This window comes from Cottoperca gobio, chromosome 13, assembly GCF_900634415.1.
Source record: "Cottoperca gobio chromosome 13, fCotGob3.1, whole genome shotgun sequence".
Taxonomy (NCBI): Eukaryota; Metazoa; Chordata; class Actinopteri; order Perciformes; family Bovichtidae; genus Cottoperca; species Cottoperca gobio.
In genome coordinates, this window is record NC_041367.1 from 21,509,843 (window position 1) to 21,534,463 (window position 24,621).

The 24,621-nt window shown below is 40.3% G+C and overlaps 2 protein-coding genes and 3 non-coding genes across 8 annotated transcripts; 1 reads left to right on the plus strand and 4 right to left on the minus strand.

Annotated features, from left to right (window-relative positions):
- Nucleotides 1-1,682: 1,682 nt before the first annotated feature.
- Nucleotides 1,683-1,797, minus strand: LOC115018333 (U5 spliceosomal RNA). Its single transcript, XR_003833368.1, has one exon. It is a non-coding gene; the product is annotated as a U5 spliceosomal RNA (small nuclear RNA).
- Nucleotides 1,798-3,005: 1,208 nt separating this feature from the next.
- Nucleotides 3,006-3,169, minus strand: LOC115018312 (U1 spliceosomal RNA). The gene has a single exon (XR_003833349.1). It is a non-coding gene; the product is annotated as a U1 spliceosomal RNA (small nuclear RNA).
- Nucleotides 3,170-4,602: 1,433 nt separating this feature from the next.
- On the minus strand, nucleotides 4,603-4,793 carry LOC115018327 (U2 spliceosomal RNA). The gene has a single exon (XR_003833363.1). It is a non-coding gene; the product is annotated as a U2 spliceosomal RNA (small nuclear RNA).
- A 2,049-nt stretch (nucleotides 4,794-6,842) lies between these two features.
- Nucleotides 6,843-9,257, plus strand: aamdc (adipogenesis associated, Mth938 domain containing). Of its 4 annotated transcripts, none has more exons than XM_029445607.1 (4): nucleotides 6,843-6,893; nucleotides 7,556-7,741; nucleotides 8,350-8,445; nucleotides 9,051-9,257. In XM_029445607.1, exons 2-4 carry the CDS (start codon nucleotides 7,610-7,612, stop codon nucleotides 9,189-9,191), a joined length of 369 nt encoding a protein of 122 aa, XP_029301467.1. In that variant the 5' UTR covers nucleotides 6,843-6,893; nucleotides 7,556-7,609; the 3' UTR covers nucleotides 9,192-9,257. The 4 variants fall into 4 exon arrangements, with proteins under 4 accessions (XP_029301467.1, XP_029301469.1, XP_029301466.1 ...); XM_029445609.1 differs by having other exon boundaries at nucleotides 6,870-6,893; nucleotides 7,592-7,741; XM_029445606.1 differs by lacking the exon at nucleotides 6,843-6,893 and adding an exon at nucleotides 6,903-7,153.
- Nucleotides 9,258-9,465: 208 nt separating this feature from the next.
- ints4 (integrator complex subunit 4) lies at nucleotides 9,466-23,214 on the minus strand. Its single transcript, XM_029447064.1, has 24 exons — nucleotides 23,044-23,214; nucleotides 21,821-22,015; nucleotides 21,497-21,614; nucleotides 20,853-20,959; nucleotides 20,614-20,728; nucleotides 19,712-19,797; nucleotides 19,532-19,582; nucleotides 19,196-19,284; nucleotides 18,295-18,415; nucleotides 18,036-18,107; nucleotides 17,744-17,918; nucleotides 16,894-17,099; nucleotides 16,556-16,698; nucleotides 15,937-16,052; nucleotides 15,342-15,475; nucleotides 14,417-14,571; nucleotides 13,242-13,335; nucleotides 12,065-12,145; nucleotides 11,844-11,974; nucleotides 11,691-11,750; nucleotides 11,074-11,233; nucleotides 10,829-10,972; nucleotides 10,359-10,479; nucleotides 9,466-9,962 (listed from the first exon to the last, which is right to left on the minus strand). Exons 1-24 carry the CDS (start codon nucleotides 23,095-23,097, stop codon nucleotides 9,754-9,756), a joined length of 2,937 nt encoding a protein of 978 aa, XP_029302924.1. The 5' UTR covers nucleotides 23,098-23,214; the 3' UTR covers nucleotides 9,466-9,753.
- Nucleotides 23,215-24,621: the final 1,407 nt, after the last annotated feature.

The window sequence follows — 24,621 nt, forward strand, 5'->3', positions numbered from 1 at the left end:
TCATTGGGACATACTCTCCCAGTCAGGAGAGGATTTGAGGCGTCCCAGGTAAGACTTTTTTTAAATTCAGTGACAGTGTTGCATTGAAATATTGAACATTAATAGTAGAAAAAGCCAAACAATACAGTTGTACTGCTGAGTCAGTGAGTCCAATACGAAATGTGTTTGACATCCAATAATAAAATAAGTTGTGTTTTAGGCAATAATGCAAACAATTCAATGGTTACTACTTCTTAAATGATATTTTTCTTTGTCCTCCATGATGAATGCACTGAATATTTGGGGGTGTTGGACTACTTGGTTGACAAAGAAAAGCAGTTCAAATTGAAGACATCAAATTGTTTAAATTAAAAGATAATTAACAGATCAATCTATAATGAAATATAGCTGAATCACACTGGCCCTATAAAATTAAGTCCAAAGTTTGGAAAAGTTTCTCATTTAATAAACACATTTCATTGGAATGAATTGGTTTTCACACATTACCTTGTTTAATATTGTTACGACCCAGCTCGGCAAGGGAAAAGGGAGTAACATACAACCAGATGGTTATGGTTAAATAAAGTATATTTATTAATATATTAGGAACAATTGGCAATCAATTGCTTTCGAGAAACAAAATGGAACACAGGGAGGGCTCTTAACATAAGAGCAATGAGGCGTCAAAGCCAACTTACAAAAATAAACCCCAACCTAAACAATTCTAAAACAAACTTGGGGTAAAAACTGGATTAATACAAAATACATAACAAGGCATAAACAGCACCGGAGCACCAAGCGTGCTTAACAAATCTCTCTAAACAGCTTGTTCAACAGGCTGACGATCAAACTGTCCCAAACTAAAGAATGCGAACAGCTAGCACGAAACACGAAACACAATATGCCATGTACAATATACAACCTTCAATATACTCTATATCCGAGCGTGACAATCTCAGACCCAAACAGAAATGCATATGGCTGTCAACACCAGCGGCCTCGACTGTAGAGCTGGCCAAGCATTTGTAGTCTTCTGGTCTCTCCAGTGTGCCTCGGATTGGTGGACCAGAACAGGTACGCCCAATCACAACCGGTCTCCGCCAAGGTGGGAGGAGACCGCTACAGCCAATCAAGGGGAGGGGGTCACACACCCTAATCTGCATACATAATAATAGGGAAACAAAAGGTGCATGCATCCACAGGATAGTCCCCGCAGATAAATGTAGCAGACCGTGGCCGTAACAAATATATATTATATATGTCACTTAATGACATTTTGTTCCTCTCCCAGCACACAGAGCTATTTTACGACGAACCTGACAGGAAGAACTACAACAGCTACAGGATGTACCCGTCATCCCCACAAGGCTACGGAGAGGAGCAGTAACTTATTTTATTCTGCCATTCCCAATGTGGCAATTTATCATGACATCATGACATCCAGTATCCCCCCCCCCCCAACTTTAACTTTAACTTTTTAAGTCAACTGTTTACAAATATTGACAATGTGACACAAATCTATTTTATAGTCTATGGAAACAACACAGAGATTTAGCATATAAAACATTTGTCATTATAAACAAAATGAATATAACTACATAAAAGTATAAAGAATCTGCCACATCTATTCACTTACATTACATCTATCAAACCACAGGGGCTCATTGATGTTATTATATTAATTATTTTTCACATGAGTAGGAAGCCCCGCACGAGGCAGGGCATCAAAAAATTAGATTGAACTCAAAGTGTTCCTCTCCACGGAAATCTTTAGTAAAAGGCGAAAGATTTATACGCTCTGAAGAGAAACAAGAGTATACTGCTCCTTCAACCAGAAGGTGGAGCATCACATGTTCCGACATACACCCCACAGTGACGGTGGCAGTGCGCCGGTACTTCACAGCAGGGGTCACCAACCTTTTAGAAACTGAGAGCTGCTTCAAGCGTACTGAGTAATACGAAGGAATACTTCATAATGTTTAAAAGTATCAACACAATAAATATAACAGTACAAACAATCCGCCATATCTATTTAAATACGACATTACATCTAGTGGTGGGCGGATAGATCTAAAATATCGATACCAACGTTGGTCAATACTTGCGTGATGAGATCGATACTTAAGTTTCAGTTTCTCTTCTCTACGTTCAGTACACAACTCTCGTTAAATCATCTGGATGTGCATCTGCAAACATCGTTCATGCTCACTCTAAAACTTAAATTAATTTCTGTTTGAGTCCAACTATATGCAAACGAAATAATAATAATAATAATAATAATAATAATAATAATAATAATAATAATAATAATAATAATAATAATAAGACAATTACAGTTTATTATAAAGTTATGTTATACAATATGTTCACTAGAAAATAGATATTGATATAATGGATAACATGGAATATATGTATTTTTCATTGTTTACAGTTATTTACTGGCACAAAATACAGTATATCAAAGATCACATGAGATGATATCTGCCTTTTGTACACTCTTGTACCAACACTTCTGCGTACCAATGACTGTAAAGCTTCATTACATTTCATCTCACCATCACTGATTAAAGTTTATACAGATTATAAAATCGCTAATGTTAAACAAGAAGATGGATATACTAGTTTCTAGTGGAGAACAGAGCTGACTGCAGGATTCAAGCTGAGTTTCAATTGTTTTAATGTTAACTATTTACAACACCATATATTTGTTCCACCTTCAGAAGACTTCAACAAATATTTAATCTGCAAACCGAACAATTGTCAGATTCTTCTCTTGTTCACTGACTGACAGACGTCCTATAAACAACAGGGGGCAGTCGTGGCTGATTTCATTAGATCATTCTAGATTTACTTATTTAAATTAAACTAAATATAAATGAATAACATTATCACAGGAGCTTGTTATGCTATAGTGGCTCATGAGAAACAGGGAACTTCTGACACAAGTGTAAACAGCTTCACAGCAATCAACGTCGAACATCAGGGCTTTGATGTAGTATCATATTAATTTCTATTAACACAGTTATCAGGGGAGAGCGCGGACGCAGTCCCCCACTACCACAAATTATGCAGTCGAGATTCCCACATTTGGGGAATTCGCAGAGGTCAGCTCAGCCGGAGTGCAATGGCCAAGCCTCGCCCTGGGTGAACCACCTTGTTGATCATGGTATCTCCCCTGCCAGGTAAGTATGAGTTGTACACGTCAGAGACCGGGAGCTGATCCTGGGAAGAACTGTTCTCTGTGACGGTTTAACGCTAAAGAAACACAACGCGAGCAAAAGTAAATGAGAAACCATCACAGCAGTGTCACATTGTCCAAATGTCTGGTGTAGAAACGTAGCATTAAACCGGGTTAATGTCTTGTCATTATGTACTGCGCGTTATAAACCTGCAGTTATATTAGATAACACCTCATAAATACCACATATGAGCAGTTAGTAATAATAATAATAATAATAATAATAATAATAATAATCTTTATTTGTATAGCACCTTTCATATAAGAATTGCAGCCCAAAGTGCTTCACAGCAAAAACATAACAATTAGTACAAGGACAGAATAAGAGCATTTACAGTACAATAATCACAGTGATGATGTAAATGAGTGTGAAATAGTGTTAAAAAAGCAGAATTAAAATAGTATAAAATAACATTAGATATCATGCCTTGTTTCCGTATCTGTGCCGTATTTAACGACCCTCCTGCCGGGAAACCACATTCATCACATCATTCTTGAAAAGGTTTGAAACTATCAGAGCCATATTTTGAAAGCAGTAGTAGTACGCTAAATAGATTTAAAGTAGACAAAACTGTCAGCGTCGTTACTGATCAGTAACCTCGTTTATACGACGATATGCTTTGACAACATTACATTTACACTTTCAGCGTTGGAGACTGAGCAATCAACTGCGCACGCGCCAAAACCACGTTCCGATCGTCCGAGAAAGTGAAACACTATTGTATTAGTTATTATTTAGTTATAATGATTAGTCACTTTAAATTCATTTCTGTTTGAGTCCAACTATATGCAAACTAAATAATGTGTACGACAATATAACGTGTAAGCAGTACAATACAGTGAGTAGTGGAAATGAACTACTTACAAATTGTCTGTTGTTATTTCATTCATCTCTGATTTCAATGAGGTCAGAACATTGTTTGAATAATCGATTTACATATAGTGGATACATTACTCACAAGACAATTACAGTTTATCATACAGTTATGTTATACAATCCTAATATATTCATTAGAAAATAGATACGATATTGATATAAATGGATTACATGGAAAGATAATTTTTTTTCTCCATTGTTTACAGTTATTCCCGAGCGTTTACTGGCACAAAATACAGAATGAGAGATGATCTCTGCCTTGTTTCACACTCTTCTACCAACAGGTAGTTTCATGTGCTCATGAAGCGTCGAGAAATAAACACTGCAGCAAACCAGTGTTGAGAAACTTCATCTCTCCATCACTGATGAAAGATTAGACGGATTATAAAATCATATATCGCCTTCAACAATCGTTCACTCTGACAACCTTGAAATGCATCAAGTGATTAACAGTTGACGCACACTGCATTGAATTACAGCTAAATTAATATTTACTTTAGACATTGAGAGGGGGTGCACCGTTCCTGGAGGTACTGCAATACCAGGTCGATGCGTGGAGTGGACGGAGCAAGCCCCTATTCCATCTCCCTATTCCAAAAATCAATTTAATATATGGTCCCCGGGTAGGGGACGTATCAGATATTAAACTGATAAGAACAGATACTACACTTGATCTTAGCCAAAAGGCCGAGAAGCGATACCAGCTGTAGGTCGGCGGTAAAGCAGTGATTCACCGCACAGTTACCCTCACTGACGGGTCTGCTGGTGAATGATGTGTTTAAGTGACACTCAGTAAAACGGAAAACAACTTCGCTAAACCTTTTACCAATGAAATACAATGCAAATCCTACACTGTATTTAGATGAAAACTGACAAAACGTGTCAATTTAAAAGACACGAGGGATTCATAACGAGGGGCGTGGCAGTCGTCTTGGTCAACAATATAAATGCTCAGAAACACAAATCACGTTACAGTCACGTTATAACATTTCACAAAGTATTGCGGATGTTAAACAGGATGAATATAATGTGTTTTCTACGGTCCGGTGACAAACTACACAACAACTAGAAGAGCTCCCGCTAGTTTCTAGTGGAGCACAGAGCTGACTGCAGGATTATATTAATAACATTATCACAGGATCTTATTTTGCTACAGAGACACAAGAGAAACATGGAACTTCTGATCAGCTTCACTGTAATCAACATCGAGCACTATGGTGTAAATTACTATAACTAGATTGCATGCGACGATGAGTCGATAAGAGTATTGCTTTCATTTCTATAAACATAATTATCAGGGGAGAGCGTGAACGCAGTCAACCACTACCACAAATTATGCAGTCGAGGTTCCCATATTTGGGGATTTCGCAAAGGTCAGCTCATCCGGAGTTTACACTTTCTGCGTTGGAGACTGAGCAATCAACTGCGCACGCGCCAAAACAACACTCCGATCATCCAAGACAGTGAAACACTATTTTAACAAGTTTGTATTAGTCGCTTTAAATTCCTTTCTGTTTGAGTCCAACTATATGCAAACGAAATAATTCGTTACCTACGTAATTATAATGTGTAACCAGTACACTATAGTGAGTGGTGGAAATGAACTATCAACATTTACTCAAGTACTGTTCTAAAATGTTCAGGTACCCGAACTTAACTTAATAATAATAATAATAATAATAATAATAATAATAATAATAATAATAATAATAATAATAATAATAATAATAATAATAATAATAAAATCTGAAACTGAGCTGTAGCACCCTCTGCTGGATAATTAACACAACAGCAGCCCTGTGCACGTGCAGCCGTTAGCAAACACTTTATTCAAGTTGAGATAAATACAGTTTTAAATCATCGTTTTTTTTTGTCCACCATATTAATTACATTGTTTAATTGCATTTGTTACTTAACAGGTTAAGATTTAACTAGCCAGACCTTCAAAACCACAGCAAATCTAGCGGGGAGCGGGTTTTTTAGCCTAACACTTATTTCCCTGAATTTTCACAGGCTTTTTTCTACTTTTGATGAAAACCTCCCCAAAAACACACCTGAAGCTAATCACGGCGGTGACGCAATCAACGGCAAAACAAGTGAAACTCCTAAGAAAAGAAATTGACAGTTGGCACGAGAGGCGCCTGACATGGCAAAAAGAGATGAATTACACTAATTTACCTTGAGACATGTCAAAAACATATCTTTACATGAAGATACAAAACCTTGGTAATCCGTCGAGGTGATGGTCAGCGGTATAATAATGTTGAACTCTACACTGCCCCCAATGAGTTCATCAGGAAATTCAGATTTAACAGGGACAGCGACACAATTGTCCCTTTATTATTTCATCCATCTCTGATTTCAATTAGGTCAGAACATGGTTCGTTATTGTGAAAAAGGAGATTGCACTTCATTGCTGCTGTATAACATTTTGCCAAAACTTAACGTTTTGTTATTTCTGGTGTGAAAAAAACAAAACCAGTCGAATGTTTTTTATTTATTTTTCTATTTGTGAGGTTTTAGGTCAGTAACACCGTTGATTTATTTTTTTTAACGTGTTTTCCCCCAAACAGTCAGTCTGTTGATCAGTCTAACCAGGCTAATTCGGTTAGCCACATCCATTACATACATTAGCATTTTATTTCTGTAGTTTCCATATATTTACATATCCAAAAACAATGTTCAACTAGGTTGAGTCAGTGTTTGTGTATCTGAGGGAAACTAAATGGTGTTTCACTTTAATTACAGGAGGAAGAATAAACCCCGAGGGTGTGTCCAGTGTGTTGACATGTAGAAAGGGTAAGCAGCAGTACAGCACAGGACTTTGCCTGTTATAGCTTCAGGAACAACTAACAACTGCATTGCAGCTGCCTAATGGTTTTGAATTTGATGAGGTGTATTAATGAAACAACATATTTTGACTCCGTTTCTTATTGGTTTGGTGGGTAGAAGGAGACAGTCTGTGGCGTTTGCTAAAATAGCTCCCAGTCAGCTCCTATCGTTTACGACAGAACTGGCATTGGATCGTTTACACGAATGCTCATTTAACTGATTGTACTGTAAGTTATACACCTCTGCTGCTTCAACACGTAATCAGGAAATATTAAGCACAGCATATTAAGTTGCGCTAATAACACAAAGGACGACAGAGGCTTATGTTTAAGTAACGTGTCGATTTGACTCAGATTGAACAGGACAAAGCTAGTCGATATGAATGAAATCAGCGTCTCCTATCAGTGTGCAATAATCTGTTGCACACTGATGGAACCTTAATGCATTCACTTGAGAACCGATTAATTAACATTATCTCAGAACTCTTGAGAAAAACAAATTGGTGTTTTTCTGAATAAGCGAGATACTTTAAAAACCCACAGGTTCTCATTTACTCGTGAGTTTTATTGATTCATACAAACAGAACGCAAACTTGATTAAATTAAACGACCTGTACATACTTTTCACAGATTCATTATCTACCACGGTGTCTCCTCGTCTTACAGTAGGGAGCCTCACACAACATGTCCTCTCCAGAGATCGCCTCTCTCTCCTGGGGCCACATGAAGGTGAAGGGATGCCCCTCCAGCTACAAGGACTGTAAGGTCTGGCCTGGAGGTAGCCGGGCCTGGGACTGGAGAGAGACTGGGACTGACGTGAGCTGAACCAGAAACATCATACTCACAACATACATATAGCTACATACAGACACAAAAACAACAGGACCTGGCATAGCACACTGAGGTTGTGATGACAGTGATCATGGGTGGATTCCTGAATGGGCCTCTCGGGCACAGGCCTGGGGGCTCAGTGTCCCCTCGCCTTCACCTACAAAATGTCATTCAACCAGACACGTACCAACCAGGAAGAGACTCCAAATGACAACAAAGAAACGTAAAACAAAACAAAAAAAGACAAACAAGATTACAACAAGACCAAAACGGCAGAGATGCATAACAACTGAAAAGAGACCACAAAGACTCCCAACGACTATCAAAAGTGCCACAATGAGACACAAAAAATGAAGACAGAGACAAAAAATAACTACAAAAAGACCAAAAAACTACAAAACAGATGCACAATGACTACAAAGACACAATCACAGATGTGTGAGGACTACACAACCCTTGTAAAGTGTGTGTGTGTGTGTGTGTGTGTGTGTCTTGCAGTGGTGGGGCCTTTTGCATGTCTGTGCCCAAGGGCCCATTCTCTCAAAATCTGCCCATGACAGTGCTCACACAGTAACTCTCCTTTCCCACCCCAGCATTTCCCGGGAGTACAACCTGCTGATCTGGAGGAGGTGCTGAAGAAGGGAATAGACTTGCTGGTCATCGGCAGAGGCATGAGTGAAGCTCTGCAGGTAAAGCAGACTACCAACAATTCTAATTTATTAAAAGTTAAAAAGGAAGAAAAAGGTTTATGAATTTAACCCCAATTTCAGCTCCGCGTGGAGGCTGAGTGTATTCAGGGCAAACATGTAGTAGCTGCTGGAAGGAGACTGACACTGTGTAGCCACAGGTGTAGCGGGAGCAGCACGTCAGCAGAGCAGCAGCTTCAGTGCTCAGTCTGCGTCTACACAGGATGCGTTCAGTACTCAGATTTTGTACTCAAGTAAATGGAGCATTACTAGTGTAAAAGTAATTAGTTACAAATAAAAGTCCTGCATTCAAATCTTTACTTGAGTAGAAGTACAAAAGTATTAGCATTAATATATTTTAAGTACCAAAAGTATGAATGACCCATTTCAGAATGTATATTATAGGATTATAATTAATGTGTTCACTTCAATGTTGAAACCGATAAAAGTGGAGCTCATTTCAACTACTTTAAATACTTTATCGGGTAGCTTGGGAATTTTGAAATAGGAGAGTACGTGTTCCATCTAACACGCAGGACACAAACGACTCTTTCTGTAGAGACATGCTGCAAATCTTTTGCTTTGTTTGCTGTTGTCTCTTCTCTCAGGTTCCCTCCTCCACGTTGGACTTTGTGATGCAGAAAGGTGTCGACGTCAGAGTCTTGCAGACAGAGAAGGCTGTTGCTGAATACAACAGACTGGCTGGCCAGGGCGCCAAAGTGGGGGGGGTCTTCCACTCCACCTGTTGATGGCCTTGCTGCACCAACGGAGATGCTCTTCACAGGATGGAGGACAGCCTGTAGTGCACCATCCCCCATTATAATTATATATATATATATATATATATATATATATATATATATATATATATAGATATAGATATAGATATATATATATATATATATATATATATATAGATATATATATAGATATATATAATAGATAGATAGATAGATAGATAGATAGATATAGTTCACTACATGTTAGTCAGTGTGTTTGCTACACAAAATAAACTGAAAAGAATAATCATCTCCATCACATGGGTTTGTCTTTATCAGAAACAATATTACAAAAATATTCCCAATACAAATGACACACCACGAGTACTCTTGTGCTTCCTAATACTTTATCATTAATTATTTTTAGAAGTGCACAAGTTCTAAAAGAACAAACTGGTTTCACCTTTTCTGTACAGCTTTGAATTTAGAGGGTCAAGCAGCTAGCATCCTCTTTAAAAAAACAAGCCAAGTCACTCCTGCATGTGAAACCTTGCCCGTCCGTCCGTCTGTCTGTCCTTTGTTGAGAGTTTTGTTAGCGTCGGGCAGGTTTGGGCATGATGAGGACTTTGACGGGCTTGCTGAACGGAATTGTTCCCTCTACGGCGGCCTCTGGGGGCGGGACGCTGTCAATACTGTCGGACCAGCCCAGCTTGGAAGCCGAAGAAGCGGAGAGGGAAGAGGAGAGGGAGGCTGAGGTGGAGCTGTATGCCAGCAGGAGGCGCACCTCAATCTGGGACGGCTCTGAGGTGGAGGAAGACAGACAGGGTAGAAATAACGTCAAACTGAATACACTGATGATGAAGGGAAAGTATAAACGTTCGGGGGAGGGGTCTCCTTATCAGAGTTAACATATCTAGATGCACGGTCCGCTACAAAAACGATACATTTTAAAACAAGAGATATGCATTATAAAGATGGATGACATCAATTCAATTAGCTGCAAGTAACACTGCACCTAAACAAAATGTCAAATGCAAATCAAGAGAAAGAGGATAATTTCAAGTACACGCACGCATCGATGGATTCGAATGCCTGACTTTTGAGCTATTAAAACCTATAACCGATTAAAAGTAGATGTAGATGAAAACATTTGAATGTCACTGAAACATAAACATCAGATGTGTGTATTATACTGACCTGTCCATGCGGTGTGTGAGAGGTAAACCTGTGTGATGAGTCTGTGTCGGTCAGGTCCAGGCTTTCTAAAGTCTCCAGGTTTAGGATGGATCACATGACTCTGGCCGTCTGGATAAAGAACCTGCAGAGACAGAAGGTGTGTATGATGCACAGGAAGCAGGTGATCCAACCAGCTTTCATATCATATCATATCAAATATTTAGCAAATTCACATAGCAAATAGATGTTTGCTTCAATATTATTGTTAAAAATATCAGATAAAGCTCCTTTAAACCAACTTAGATGTACTTAAAAATCACTAACCCTAACAAAACCAGCAGCAATGACTCATAAAAAATGTTCTGATCCCAAACTAATTCTGAAACACTTAAAATATTGAACAGTTTGTGACCATAATCCTGAAGACAACAAAACCCCAAAAGGTCAAGTGAGAAACTGAGGTTAGTTATTTAGCCGTTCATCAAACTGACCTGTACTTTCACAGTGTTTTGAGGGTCCTGGATGTGCTCTAGCGTTGCATCAATGTCTAGCGCCACCACCAGGCCGGTCGTGAACCGCAGCGGGTTGTCAGATTCCCCCGTCGGCTCGATGATGGTGGCTGTCGCCCGATGGATCTGCCAACCGGCATGGAAATGTTAATGAAATCCAAAAAGGTTTATCAAGCTGCTGTTGAGCATACTCAACAGATTCTTGGTTAGAAATTCCTTCATTATACCTGTTCAGGCAGTCTGAGCTGCAGCATGCCGCTCTGTCTCAGGGTTGTCTGGAGAATCTTCACCATCTCCACTGGTTTACAGGACGACAGCCGGGGCATCAGCTCCAAAAGCTTATCAGCAAAACTGTCCTGCAGGTGGGGCAGCTCTGCCAGAAACAGCCTGAGGGATGCAGAACATATGGAATAAAGAAAAGGAAAAAAAGGAGAGCATTCAGATCTATATGACCGACTAAACACAGTAAGGAGTGGGGAAATTCTCCCAGATAAAGTCTGCTATGCAAACTATTCTTAAAACCATGCAGCGGAGAAGCACATTCATGCTAGAGGCATAATATAATAATATACAGCTATTGTATTTTAGTTTGTTTAGTTTAAACCTTTTCTGTTCGCCACTGCTGTTAATTAAATCACATTAGAAAACTTTCAGTCATATCTTGCACGGCTCTGTAGCTGTCCTGTAACGTCATGCTTTAATACATTTGACCTTTTATAATTCCTTTTAGTATATTTATAATGCCTTATGTTTCTATGTCTTACTGGGTTAACACACAAATAAATCTAAAATGTCCTAATAGTTAAACGTTTGAAAGACTAACACAAATAGATGAAGATCTTACATCTGAAACGACTCAATGTCCTGCAAAAACTTCTCACAGCTGCTGATGAGAGGATCCATCCTGAAGAGGAACGATAAGAGAAGAATGATACAGCTGGTCCACCTGTAGTCTTAAATGTATATGATGTGTGTGTGTGTGTGTGTGTGTACTGACCCTTGTCTGGTGCGAGCAGTCAGGACGAGCTGCAGAGCTTTGGCCTGGAGGCGAACATGATGTATCGTGGCTACCTGTCTGCTTTCCAGACCGCTGTACAGAAACTCCAGCTTGTAGGTTTCCTCTAAGATCTACAAACACAACCACACACATTCAAACAGACACCCTAAATGATCTCTTGGTGTGCTAATATCAACATGTGTGTGTGTGTGTGTGCTCACCTGTTGAGCTGCTGCTGTGGCCGTGACGTTTTGTTTGAGGCAGAGAGGGACAGCCATGTTCCACAGCTTCTCCTGCAGAGCCTGAAACAAGACAAACCTGACTTTTAAACCACCTCCTTAAAGCAGGGATGGGGAACCTTGTTCCTATCAAGGGCCATTTCAATTTTTACAACATCCTTTGAGAGCCATACTAATTATTGAACTTGTGACCTCTGCTAATGTAATGTAATGCTAATAAATGTAAGACACAGCACATTAATTTCACCTTTCTTTCATGCTGTGCAAAAAAAGCAAATTCTTCATCGATGTATCTTTCTGTTTTATCTTTCCATGTTTGTATGTTCCGCTCTGGAGAGAGTTGCTTGTTGGGCCAAACTCTGCCGAAGAGCGTTAACGTTATCCAAACGCACTCGTCCTTTCAGCTCGTGCAGTTTGGCAAAAAATAATAATTTGTCCATTTCTCCTGGAAAGTGTGACATTTCCAACATGACCCTTTCCGCTCGTGTTGTGTTCAAGGACCCTGACCGTGGCCAGGAAAAACAGTCAGTCCCCCGTTTTATTCTATTGGCATCTAGATAAAAAGATTATTTTGATGTCTTTATGAATTACCTCGAGGGCCGGATCAAATGGTCTCGCGGCCTGGCCCAGAGGCCGGAGGTTCCCCCCCTGCCTTAAAGTAACATTATGTAACTATTTTCCCTTAAAAAAACAGCTTCAAAATCATTTTGATGCTACACTGACTTGTAATAGGGAGAATGGTGTCTCTGTCTGTCACACTCTGCGCCCCGAACGGCTGTTCTTGCACTATGTAACTTTGGCCATAATAATCATATTTTGGTGAAACTGGATCATATTTTATAGAGAAATGTTTTCAGTTTTTTTCCCTCTGATGTCCTCTGAATGTTTACAGAGTTTCCTGATGGACAAGAGCTTTACTTGTTGCTAAAGCAACGCTAACCTTTGCGAACAGCAGCTGCATTAGCTAGTTAGCCGTTAGCTCATTAGAGAAAGTGTTAGTGTGCTAACACTTTCTTTAAATGAGCACTTGCTTAGTGATTGGCTGTGTTAGCAAAGATTTGAGCTGGTTTTTGAGCTAAATATAACGTACCAATTGCTACATAGTGTTGCTTTAAACTCATGCTGTCATCTGTTATACTAGTCAGTGTAACACACACACCTTCATGAGCAGCAGCTGGCAGCGCAGATATGTAGCACAGAAATCAGCAGCTCCAGCAAGCTCAGTCTGCAGCTCCCCCAGCCGCCGCAGGTCTCTGACAGACAGACAGGAGGAAAAAGATCAACATACTCCTTCTGGCTGATGCATTCCCAAATTCATCAAATACATTCCTCATTTGACCAAACACACACACAGTTTTCAGATCATACAACAACTGCCAAACTTTGTTTTGAATGCTTGAGGATTTTCTTTAACTTGAGGTTAGAGACATCCATTCTGTGACACTTGATTATGGACTGGAATATTATCACATATTTAGTATGTGTTTTTGCACACACTATATTCAATTAAAGTATATTAATGTGCTGCTTTTTTTCACCAGTCTGTCACTATTACAGAATCAATAACACTAAGCACCAGGACCTCTGAAAGTCAGTCAACACAGCATACGACGCTCCTCAGACCTTTTAGTCAAAGGGCGGGATAAGACAAACACACTGACCACAGCCAAGAAATAACAAACATCATTACCAAAAATACAATTTAAACAAACAGGGGGAAATACCATTAAATACAGCACTTGATATACATGATTGAGAATGTCTTGGACGTACAAAATAAAACTTGAGACAATAATGTTGCTGCTACATAAAGAAATGTTACAAAGTGACAATTAATATTCAGGAAAAAAAAACATGATTTATTTAATTATTAAATGAAAGTAGAGCGTTTTGTCTGCTTCTGTACTTGTCTATAGAGCTCCAGTTCCGGAAGTGAATTTCCCTTTCATTCACTCATTGATGTCAGAAAAGTCTTAAATAAAGAGTTTTAAACATGAAACTAAGCCATCAACTACAAGATGAATCGTGACAATAAAAAACATTTGATTCCAAACGAGCCGCCATGATGGTTCGGTTTTAAATCTGTGAGCAGACCATGGAGCAACAGCGAGCTCCACCAGTCAGAGACGTCACCTGCTACACTTTAGGATTGTGGGTAGTTCTCTATGACCGAATAAAACATGTTTTTCTTAAAACAAGGTTGATATCATACAGATGTGTGGCTTCTACAGGAGAATTGCCATCGCTTCACAATCTCATAGCTCGTGGTAAGTCTAGTGTGTGTGTGTGTGTGTGTGTGTGTGTGTGTGTGTGTGTGTGTGTGTGTGTGTGTACCGTATGGTGAAGTTCAGAAGGTCCTGGGATCCAGGTGCTTCCAGGTTCTGGATGGTGCTGACCCTGTTTAGACTCTGTTGAAGGAAGAGCTGAGCCGACTCCACGGAACCCAAACCACAACGCGAGTCCACCAAGTCCAGGCCGTTGCCGGGCAACTGAAAGACAGGACAACAGTGTCATTGACCGTCTTATAAATGTTGTGTAAAGGGATGTGTATCGGTAGGATTTTATAGAGAATACAACAGGAATGTGTCCCGTTACTAGCTGTGGGTGTTAGTGACAGGAATGTGTCCCGTTACTAGCTGTGGGTGTTAGTGACAGGAATGTGTCCCGTTACTAGCTGTGGGTGTTAGTGACAGGAATGTGTCCCGTTACTAGCTGTGGGTGTTAGTGACAGGAATGTGTCCCGTTACTAGCTGTGGGTGTTAGTGACAGGAATGTGTCCTGTTACTAGCTGTGGGTGGGTGTTAGTGACAGGAATGTGTCCCGTTACTAGCTGTGGGTGTTAGTGACAGGAATGTGTCCCGTTACTAACTGTGGGTGGGTGTTAGTGACAGGAATGTGTCCTGTTACTAGCTGTGGGTGTTAGTGACAGGAATGTGTCCCGTTACTAGCTGTGGGTGTTAGTGACAGGAATGTGTCCCGTTACTAGCTGTGGGTGTTAGTGACAGGAATGAATGTGTCCCGTTACTAACTGTGGGTGGGTGTTAGTGACAGGAATGTGTCCCGTTACTAGCTGTGGGTGTTAGTGACAGGAATGTGTCCCGTTACTAACTGTGGGTGGGTGTTAGTGACAGGAATGTGTCCTGTTACTAGCCGTGGATGTGTCCCGCTGCTTCCTGACTGCATTGTCTTGTGATTTCTTGTCGACATGGACTGCAGTAGTATGATTCTGAAAACTACAGTATAGTATTTCAGTTCTCACTCTTAGTGGCGGTACGAGGTGTGACAGACTGTCCCTCAGGTAGGCGTAGTGTCTGAAGGTGTGGTCGGAGAACAGCGCTGGCATGGTGGGACACGACTTGGCAGAGTTGAACACTAACACCAGCACCGCAATGTCTGAGATCAACAACCAGTTAAGAAAGAAAAACACAGTCCATAGGTGCACAGGTCTGCTACAAAACACAAAGAAGTGACAGCTGTGTGAGGAACCTTTATTGCTACCATGTGTTGTTTTAAGGCCAAACAACTTATGTCAATGTTTTGTTTTATTCGTTTTCTGCATATTGAGATTTCGGAGGAAGTTTTGCCAAGAAATGTAAAGAATGAAGAAAACATTTGCTTTATGTCATTTGTTTTTCCAAAATATACACACAGTAGCAGAAATCCACCCACGCCATGCGTTTTCCAGATCTTTAGTTGTCATGTGTTTCTTGATTATAGTTATGTATCCTTTACACTGCTGTCCACAGACTATAACTAAATACTGTAAAATATAGTTCAGTTGCTGCAGAAGAGATGTGGCTGCTTTACATTCACGTCTAAGTGTGTTTTGAGATTTTCAGACGTGTGAAGGATACAGGCTGGATCGTCCATGTCAGGCTCGGGTGTGTCAAAGTATGGGTGTGTGCTGAGCAGTTCAGGAACCAGCGGTAACACCAGCGTTGGGTGACGGGAACCCAGGAACTTCAGACACCTGAGGGGAAAGAAGAAAATGAAAAATCACTATCAGTCATCAGGTCTGATGGACAGTTTCACATTCAGGGCTGATGGTAACTGATCTTAATCACTGTAATGTTGAAGTACTCCATTCTCCACTTCAATATGTTTGATTACATTGTAACTTATGCATTTCATTTTGCACTGAAGTTCCAATATATTATTTTATCAAGTATCCAGGAATTATTAGAAGTACTGGATTCTAAGTGTATTGCGGCTCCTTCAATATTACATTTGTGCTAATGCCCACCCCTAAATCAACATTTATTTTTGCTTTATATACAGTAACATATTTCCATCACTTGCTCCAATAGTTACAATTTCTGACTGCTGTGTACATGGAAAACTGTTGAGTTACTATGACAACCAGCAGCATACTCCTAGTTCTAATCCTGAACAGCCAAAATATCTTCACTCAGAAAAGCTCTAAAAATCATCACTTCTCATAAGGCTTCACGCACACGCACACACCATACTTACTTCCAGACAGAATTGCGGTCGGTGGGATACTTGTTGAGGTTCTTCAGCAGCTCCAGCAGAGCCAGCTGAATACACTCTTTAGTGGAGACGTTGGTGTAACATATTAACTCATGGAGAGCTTCTCTGATGTCACGAGACGAGTCCTGGAGACAGACAGAGACGTAATCAATATGTGCCGTGAATACAGAGTGTTGTGTAACAAGAACATACTTGAAGAGACACAAATATATTTCAGGGCTTTGACAGTTCGAACTCTCTCTCTGTGTGTGTCTGTGTCTGTGTGTGTGTGTGTGTGTGTGTGTGTGCGTGCGTGTCTGTGTGTGCGTGTGTGTTCTAACCTCCAACACAGCCAGCACAGTGTCCAGCTGGTCCTCTCTGAGTGTTATATTGGTAGAGATTTCTCTCAGCACATGGATGGACTGCAGTCTCACTTCCTCGATCTCGTCGTTGAACATGTCGACCAAGAAGTCCAGACACTTTTCTGCGAAGCTGGGAGATGACTGAGCCAGCTGGGACAACGCTTCCACCGCCGCAATACGGACCTCTGAAGTCATATTAAAGAAGGAGAAAACACCAGTGGGAAAAGCAGAGGGCATGACATTTGTGAAGCAACACAGTAAAAAGAATAAAACTAACACAGAGTAGAAGATAAAGGGGAGGGCTAGTAAAGATAAACACTGTCTTTATTACATGTTACAGTTTAACTTGTAATTACGTATTTGCTCACACCGTTAAGAAATCATGGCAAACATACCATGTGATCAAAAGCCTTAAAAAACACTTGTACCTGAAGGTCTCTTTGGGGGAACATGTAAACATATTTAGGGGATTTTCAATCAATACAAAAAAAGAATTAACATTAATCAAAATCAGGGCGTCCGGGTAGCACAGGCGACCCATATATAAAGGCTGAGTCCTTTCCACAGTGGCCACTGGTTTGAGTCCGACCTGTGGCCATTTGCTGTATGTTGTTCCTCTTCTCTCTCCCCCCGTTTCACAATCTGCACTTCTCACTATCGGCATAGGCATGAAAAGCCCAAAAAATATAACTTAAAAAATGAATTCTAAATCAGTAACATCCTAACAGTTTAACGACTGAACATCATTTGTACCCTTTGGGTTCCGTTTACATTCGGATTGAAATTCTTTGTTGCGAAACAAAGACCTGCTGCACCAGGATTCACGTACCAAACATCTCGTCTTCCAGACCATGAACGAAGGCCCCGCAGGCCCCCGAGGCGATGAGGTTGACGGTGTTTGTGTCCAGTCTCTCTTTGGGGGCGTCGTCGGCCCACTTCCTGCCAGAGGAAAACTCTCCAGAAGTAAAGAGGTCCTTGGCTCGTTCATGGGCCGTACGCTTCCTCTGGACACAGAAAAGAAGAGTGAGGGGAGTTGTGCTGATTAACATCATTAGAATCGCTTGTGTTGCTTGCAGTTTGTCCAAAGAATTGTGTATTGTGAATAAACTTTCATTTCTCACCCTGAGATCTGACATCAGCTTCTTATCCAAGGTTTGCTCCAGAAAGTGAGGACTAACTTGCTGCATCGAACCCTGAAACACAAGAAAAGATTCACTTTGTTGTATTTGTGTCTCAATCGAAAGTACTTTACATCGCTGGTTTTATCCATAAATTAAAGCAAGGGTCTTCAACAGGAGGTCCACGATTGCTATAATGACTTTAATGTTAAAGTGACTATTCAGATATGATATATATACTGTGTGAGCTGATCCCTCTCACCAGGGTTTTGGCGGCCTGCACCCGGACCATCCAGGAGCCATCGCTGATCATGTGACTGATCTTTCCAAATGCATCATCGACAAGTCGGATCTCCTCATTGGACGACGGGATGGGAACAATGCTGATTGGACAGACAGAACAGGGATTTACACGTCAGGCAAGGCCACTTCAAACTGGTGCCAATATAAAATGTAAAGTCACACGTTCAAATAACTAGCTAAACAAATCTAAATATCAGCAATAAATACAACAAATACTATCAATATAATAAACTGTGGCATCATTTGAAACAATGTAATGTTATACAAAATGTATTTCTCTTTCAATACACTTTCCTGAGTTTCTGACTTTTAGAGGAGACTACTAGAACATGTTTAAATTATTGAATGTTCAAAGAACACATTATTTCTCACACTGTCTGAATATACCTGTATTAATGTCTGAAGCGCTCAGTTTTAGCACCTGTTACTCTACTCAGATGGGGGGTGTTATATGAGCCTGCATGTGACACAGGAAGGGGACGCACACCTGAATGGCTCGTTGAATCCTGTTTTTTGACCCGTTGACCGAGGAAGACCACAAACAACTGACTGGGTTGTCTCATTTCTCACTTTGTGGGCTGGTAGACTGTTGGTACCCACATCTATGTGCACAGGCACTGAGAATCTTTATGATGAGTCCACTTTAAAGTCAGTATCCGTGTGAAGAACACTTCAGTAGAGGAAGGTTATAATAATTTGTACTTACTTTACTACATGAGAAAAACAAACAGGGATGAGAGCGCCATCTCCTGGAAGGTCAAGTCCATTCAGTTTGTGGTTTAAAGGCTACAAGAGATGCTGTCTCATTTTTCAGTAGTTATATATATATCATTCATTTTTGTTTATCAGTATCTTCTCACCTTTCAGGGTACAGCTGGCTGAGCACCCAAACAATCTGCACCGCTGCAGAGCGGACCTGCTCATAATCATCTGACAGCAACCTGCAGGCCTACACACACACACACAACACACACACACACACACACACACACACACACACACACACACACACACACACACACACACACACACACACACACACACACACACACACACACACACACACACACACACACACACACACACACACACACACACACACACACACACACACACACACACACACACACACACACACGTTTAAATACTGGAGGACTTCCATTACTGGCAGGTTTCAGTAACGACAGTGTTATTACCTGGTCGTAAATGATCTCATGAATCTTTACTCCTCTCTCGTGCAGCTGCAGCTGGAAAGCAAACACACAGAATGAGCTTGAGATCAGAGTGCACTGGGTTTCCTCACTGCTGACTGTGTTTGCATCATGTGTGGTGCTGGCAATGGTTTATTGTGAGTGCAGGTAGTGGCGGTGTCCCACCATGGCTTTTAGGGCTGCAGTGCGGACTCTGGGGTCCTGGTCTCCAAAGTAGTCGCTGATGATACTCTGGACGTCCCTCGCCCCTCCTGGAGCACCGAGCAAACATGTGAAATGATACAACGCAACAGACGCATGATAACACATCGCACAACAACTCACACAAAACACAATCATGACCCATAAATGTGAATTTTCTAAGAGTTTAGTTAATTTAGTTCAGACTGTAATGAAAGAAAAGTGCTTACACAATACATGTTCTTGAAATGTTTACCGTTTGATACTCCTCTATATTTCAAACCTTTTAATGAGATAGTTCAGATGTTTGGAGAAACAGACAGGAGTACCAGCACAGGGGCTAAGCAATGTACTGCTGTGGACGGGGGCAGCAGCCAAACGTATTTTAGCCAACAAAAACAAATCATTATCAGTTTAAGTGTACGCTATATTTAGAATATTTTCACCACTTTACCTTGAGAGCCCTTTCTGACGGGGAACTGAAGCCGCTAACTATGCTCCTTCAAAGCCCAGAATCCTTTGAAATAAAACAGTAATTTTACCTCTAAGAACACAAAGTCGCTGGTCTACCGCTGCCTTGATCAGTTTGTTTGTTTGTCCGTCAGAAAGGGCTCTGATGGCAAAGTAAAGCTGTGAAAATATATATTTTTTTAAACTGATATTGATTTTTTTAGGTGGGCCTTTATTTAGGTGGCAAAAATACATTTTGCTGCTTCCCCGTCCACAGCAGTACATTGCTTTGCACCTGTGCAGTAACTCCTGTCTGTTTCTCCAGCCACCTACTGTAGGTAACACACTGACGATGGAGAAGTACCTTACAATCCATGTTCAACACATCCAAAGAGTCACAGTCAAGTCATCTAAATATACTGAGCGATGGAACAAACCTAAAGATGTGCCCAGTCCCTCGTTGTCTTTAGTCAGAGGAGTGTCCACCATGCCTAAACATCCGAGGAGCTTCAGACACTTGTTCCTAACCCCAAAATACGTATCAGACAGGTGCTGAGAGGAGGACAAGGAAACAAACACAGAAGAGTTTGACTGTTTAGTACAGAAAGTCCTGTTGAGTCCATAAGGAACACTTAATGGTGAGTACTTTTTATACGAGTGTGTGTGTGTGTGTCACCTTGCAAGCCATCTGTATTAGCCTCTGTCTGACTGTCGGACTATCAGGCAGCTGTAATCCAATGACCAGCAGAGTGTCCAGCAGCTGGGCGAGGACCTGATGAGACTCTGCAGACACAGAGAAACAGAGCGAAGCAGACACAGAATTTGTTAACATCTCAAAGTTGTGTTTTTTGGACGGGGAAGGTCAAATGTTTTTAATATAATTCAATTTTAAGTGCAAATAAGTGCTATCATCCTATTCTGCAGAACTTGTTTCTTATTTCCATTACTACTCCTTAGAGGAGTAGTAATGGAAATATCCATTAATATCTGTCTCCTAAAAAAAAGAAGATTGACTTAAGAATACACTTCACTGAAAATTAAATTCTATCCTTAATAAGTAATGGAAGGAGTCACTTAAAACTTTTTTTGATTCCATATTTTGAAATACATTTTGATATCCTTGTTAATTAAAAATCTAAAAAAGTGACTCAGCCAGACACTTATCATACTTCTTCCAAAATATCTCATATCTCATCAAACCCCAGTGTATATTTTATGGCTTGTTGAGCGTAAAAGTAACCAAAACACAGAATGACGGAGAATTGAATGTGCAAATATGCAAGTACAACGTCCAAGGTTCAGTGTGTCAATTTGTCTTACTCTCATTGTTGAGTGTGTTGATGGCGTCGTCTACGATGCAGTCGGGGCTGAAGCCCTGCGTTTTGGACAGCAGCCCCAGCAGAGAGGCGATCTTGAGCCTCACCGAGTTATCTGTCTCCTGGGAAAAGACATCAGCAGCAGCATTAGATGTCTTTTCTTTGTGCAACTTAGCTTAGACTAAACCAAGTGAACATACTATAAGACCTTGTAAATGGTGCTTACACCTACAGGCTCTGTATAAGCACAGCTACTTTATTACATTTATAAAGCTGTCCATAAAGTAATGGATTACTCACACTCGGGTTACCACCCAGAGTTCTTTACCTTGTAGTAGTGCTCCAACAGGATCCTGATCACACCCTCCACGCTCTCCACCTCCACGGGCTTGCGTGCGAAATGCAGCAGGTACTGCAGGGCATCAGTGGAGTTGGTGGCCTTACAGAGGTCAATGTGCAGAGCTGCAGACTTACTGGGTTTGGACAGACGCAGCTTCTTGGCTGGAGCTTCTTCATGGGGAATCTTTTGACATCAAACAAAACAAAAAATGTCAACAAAAAGCAGGTACAATAACTATACAACCACAGGGTCAAATCACAAAACAGCGAGCTTCTCAAAGTCAGTACTGAAACAGCACCGACCTAAGAAAGTCTTTATCAGCATAACACTGTTGGCATCTTAACATAATGAAATCATGTATTATAAACTAATGACAAAAGCTCTAAACAATAAATACTGTAATGTGACATATTACTACATGTAATAGAACCTGGAAATGTTCAAGATATCAACATAAACCAGCAGCCGGTAAATAATACATATTGACAGTAACTGTTTAGAAAAGTATTCATCTTATAAGATACTACTATAATACTTACTAAGAGTAGTAGTGAAATGTAACGAAGCACATTTACACAAGTTCTGTACTTTAGTACAAATTCGAGGTACTAGTATTGTACTCTAGTATTTCCATTTTATACAACTTTACATTAACATTACTTAACAGTAAGACACTGACGGAGAACATGTTGCTGCACAGTGACTGCCTTTACTTGTGATACTTTAGGAGCATTTAGCTAATGACACTTTATTGTATTTCTTTATTCAGGACTTGTAGTGAAATATGTCCACAGTGTATGTATGTACGGACTGAAAACAACAGACTGTTATAGGATTACGTGTGAAATGCGTCTGTCAATACAAACAGTGTAACAAGAAACCACTTACGAGGAAGCACTAACGCGATAAGCCACATTAACAAATATGAGTATTGTTGATGTCGTTATCTTCCACTTAAAAGTTGACATTCACCAACAATTGATATCGTTTTAAGCCTTGAGGTTGTTAGCTCACTCAATTTACTTAGAACTGTTTCATCAAACAATAAGACATTATATATAATATTTATGCTGTACAAATGTCAGAGATGCCCTGCGTTGCGGTTGTTAGCCATTTAGCATTAGCCAACAGGCTACTTAGCGCTCAAGCACAACCTTCAACATTGTCTGGGGGTTATGAGTCTACACGGGGAGAGGGCTTTATGTGCTCACCTGTACAACTCTGGAAAATTCCTCATAAACTCGCTTTTTCAGGTGTGCTGCCATGTTCAGGGAAAGATGGTAAGCCAAGCTTTCCTTCAGCTAGCAACATACATTTGTTCCTTCATACTATCCGTAGCTACAGTCTTCTTCTTCTTCTTCTTCTTCTTCTTTTACCTCTTCTTCTTCTTCAGGTTTAATGGCAGGTGGCAACCAGCGTTAAGGTGCATTACCGCCACCTACTGTGTTGGAGTGTCCTCTAAAAAGAAAGAAAGAAGAATACACTTCACTGAAAATTCAATTCTATTCACCAGCTCCATTTCTTTCACATATTGGACTAGTCTCCCGAACCCAATGTCCAATACTTTTTAAGACTTCATGTGTCCTTGCCTCTCCCCATCATTTCAACAAACCATGCCCTTTTCTTCTAGCAGTTCTTCAATTACATCACCATTGACTTCTGTTGTTACTCCTCTCCATAACGTGCTATGTGCATTAAAGTCCCCACATATCAACACCCTACTAACATCTATCCCTCCGTGTAATTTGTGTTAAACTAATCAAATGTAGTTTCCTGCAGGGATTGTAGTTGATTATAACAAACTCTCCCTCACTTGTCCATATCTCTACTGTTACATATTCTTGTTCATTTCCTATACTTGTCTCTCTAAATGAAAAATATTCTCTAATAAATGTTGCACATCCTCCTCCTCCTCCCCCGTCCCTCTTATCACACTAATAGAATAATATCCAAAGATTTTAAAATCCAAATTTGGTCTCAACCATGTTTCCTGAACACAAATCACATCTGGTTTACGGGATAAATCGTCTACATATTTCTTTTAATTCCTGTCCATTGGCCAACAAACTTCTTGCATTCCCTTGTACTAGATGGACCATTTATTTACTGCTTTCCAACCCCTGGTTGTTCCCGGCTTGCTTGAATACTCAGATCATTCCTCACCTCCTCCCATGTCGGTCCACTGATATCTAGATGATGAGCTGCTGCCTTAACGATTATTAGTATTCTCTATGTTTTGGATTTAATCTCCATTGTAGCATTTCCCTGCTATGAAAGTGACTTGCTTCTTTAAATCAACATTTATTTTCCCTTCATTTGCCTCGTCTGATTCTTCTGTGGTTTGTTTTCCTACTCTGTTTCTTTCATCAAATCCTCCTCTCTTGCCCACCATCTGTGCATATGTGATCTTACTCTGAGCTCTGACTTGCTGTATTTCCACATCCCTTTTTATCACTCAACTTTCTGTCAATTGACTAATCAACTCATTGACTAATTATTTTCTTGTTTATTTGGTATTTGTTTTTAATGTGGTGGATTAAGAACTTAATTTTAAACAACAGCATTTGTTTCAAAAATAGATTTCACAGGTAAAATTAAAGGCACTGTTTTATAGCATATGCAAAATTAAATGAAGATGAAACAGTTTATGAATTGATTTAATTGGTGACACAAATTCAGTTTGTCATGATCATAGAGGACCTGCACGATCGTCCCAGTAAAAAACTCCCCCGCTGCAGCAGCTCCCGTTCTCAAAGGCACTTGAGGAGAAGATACTGACTCAGGGCACA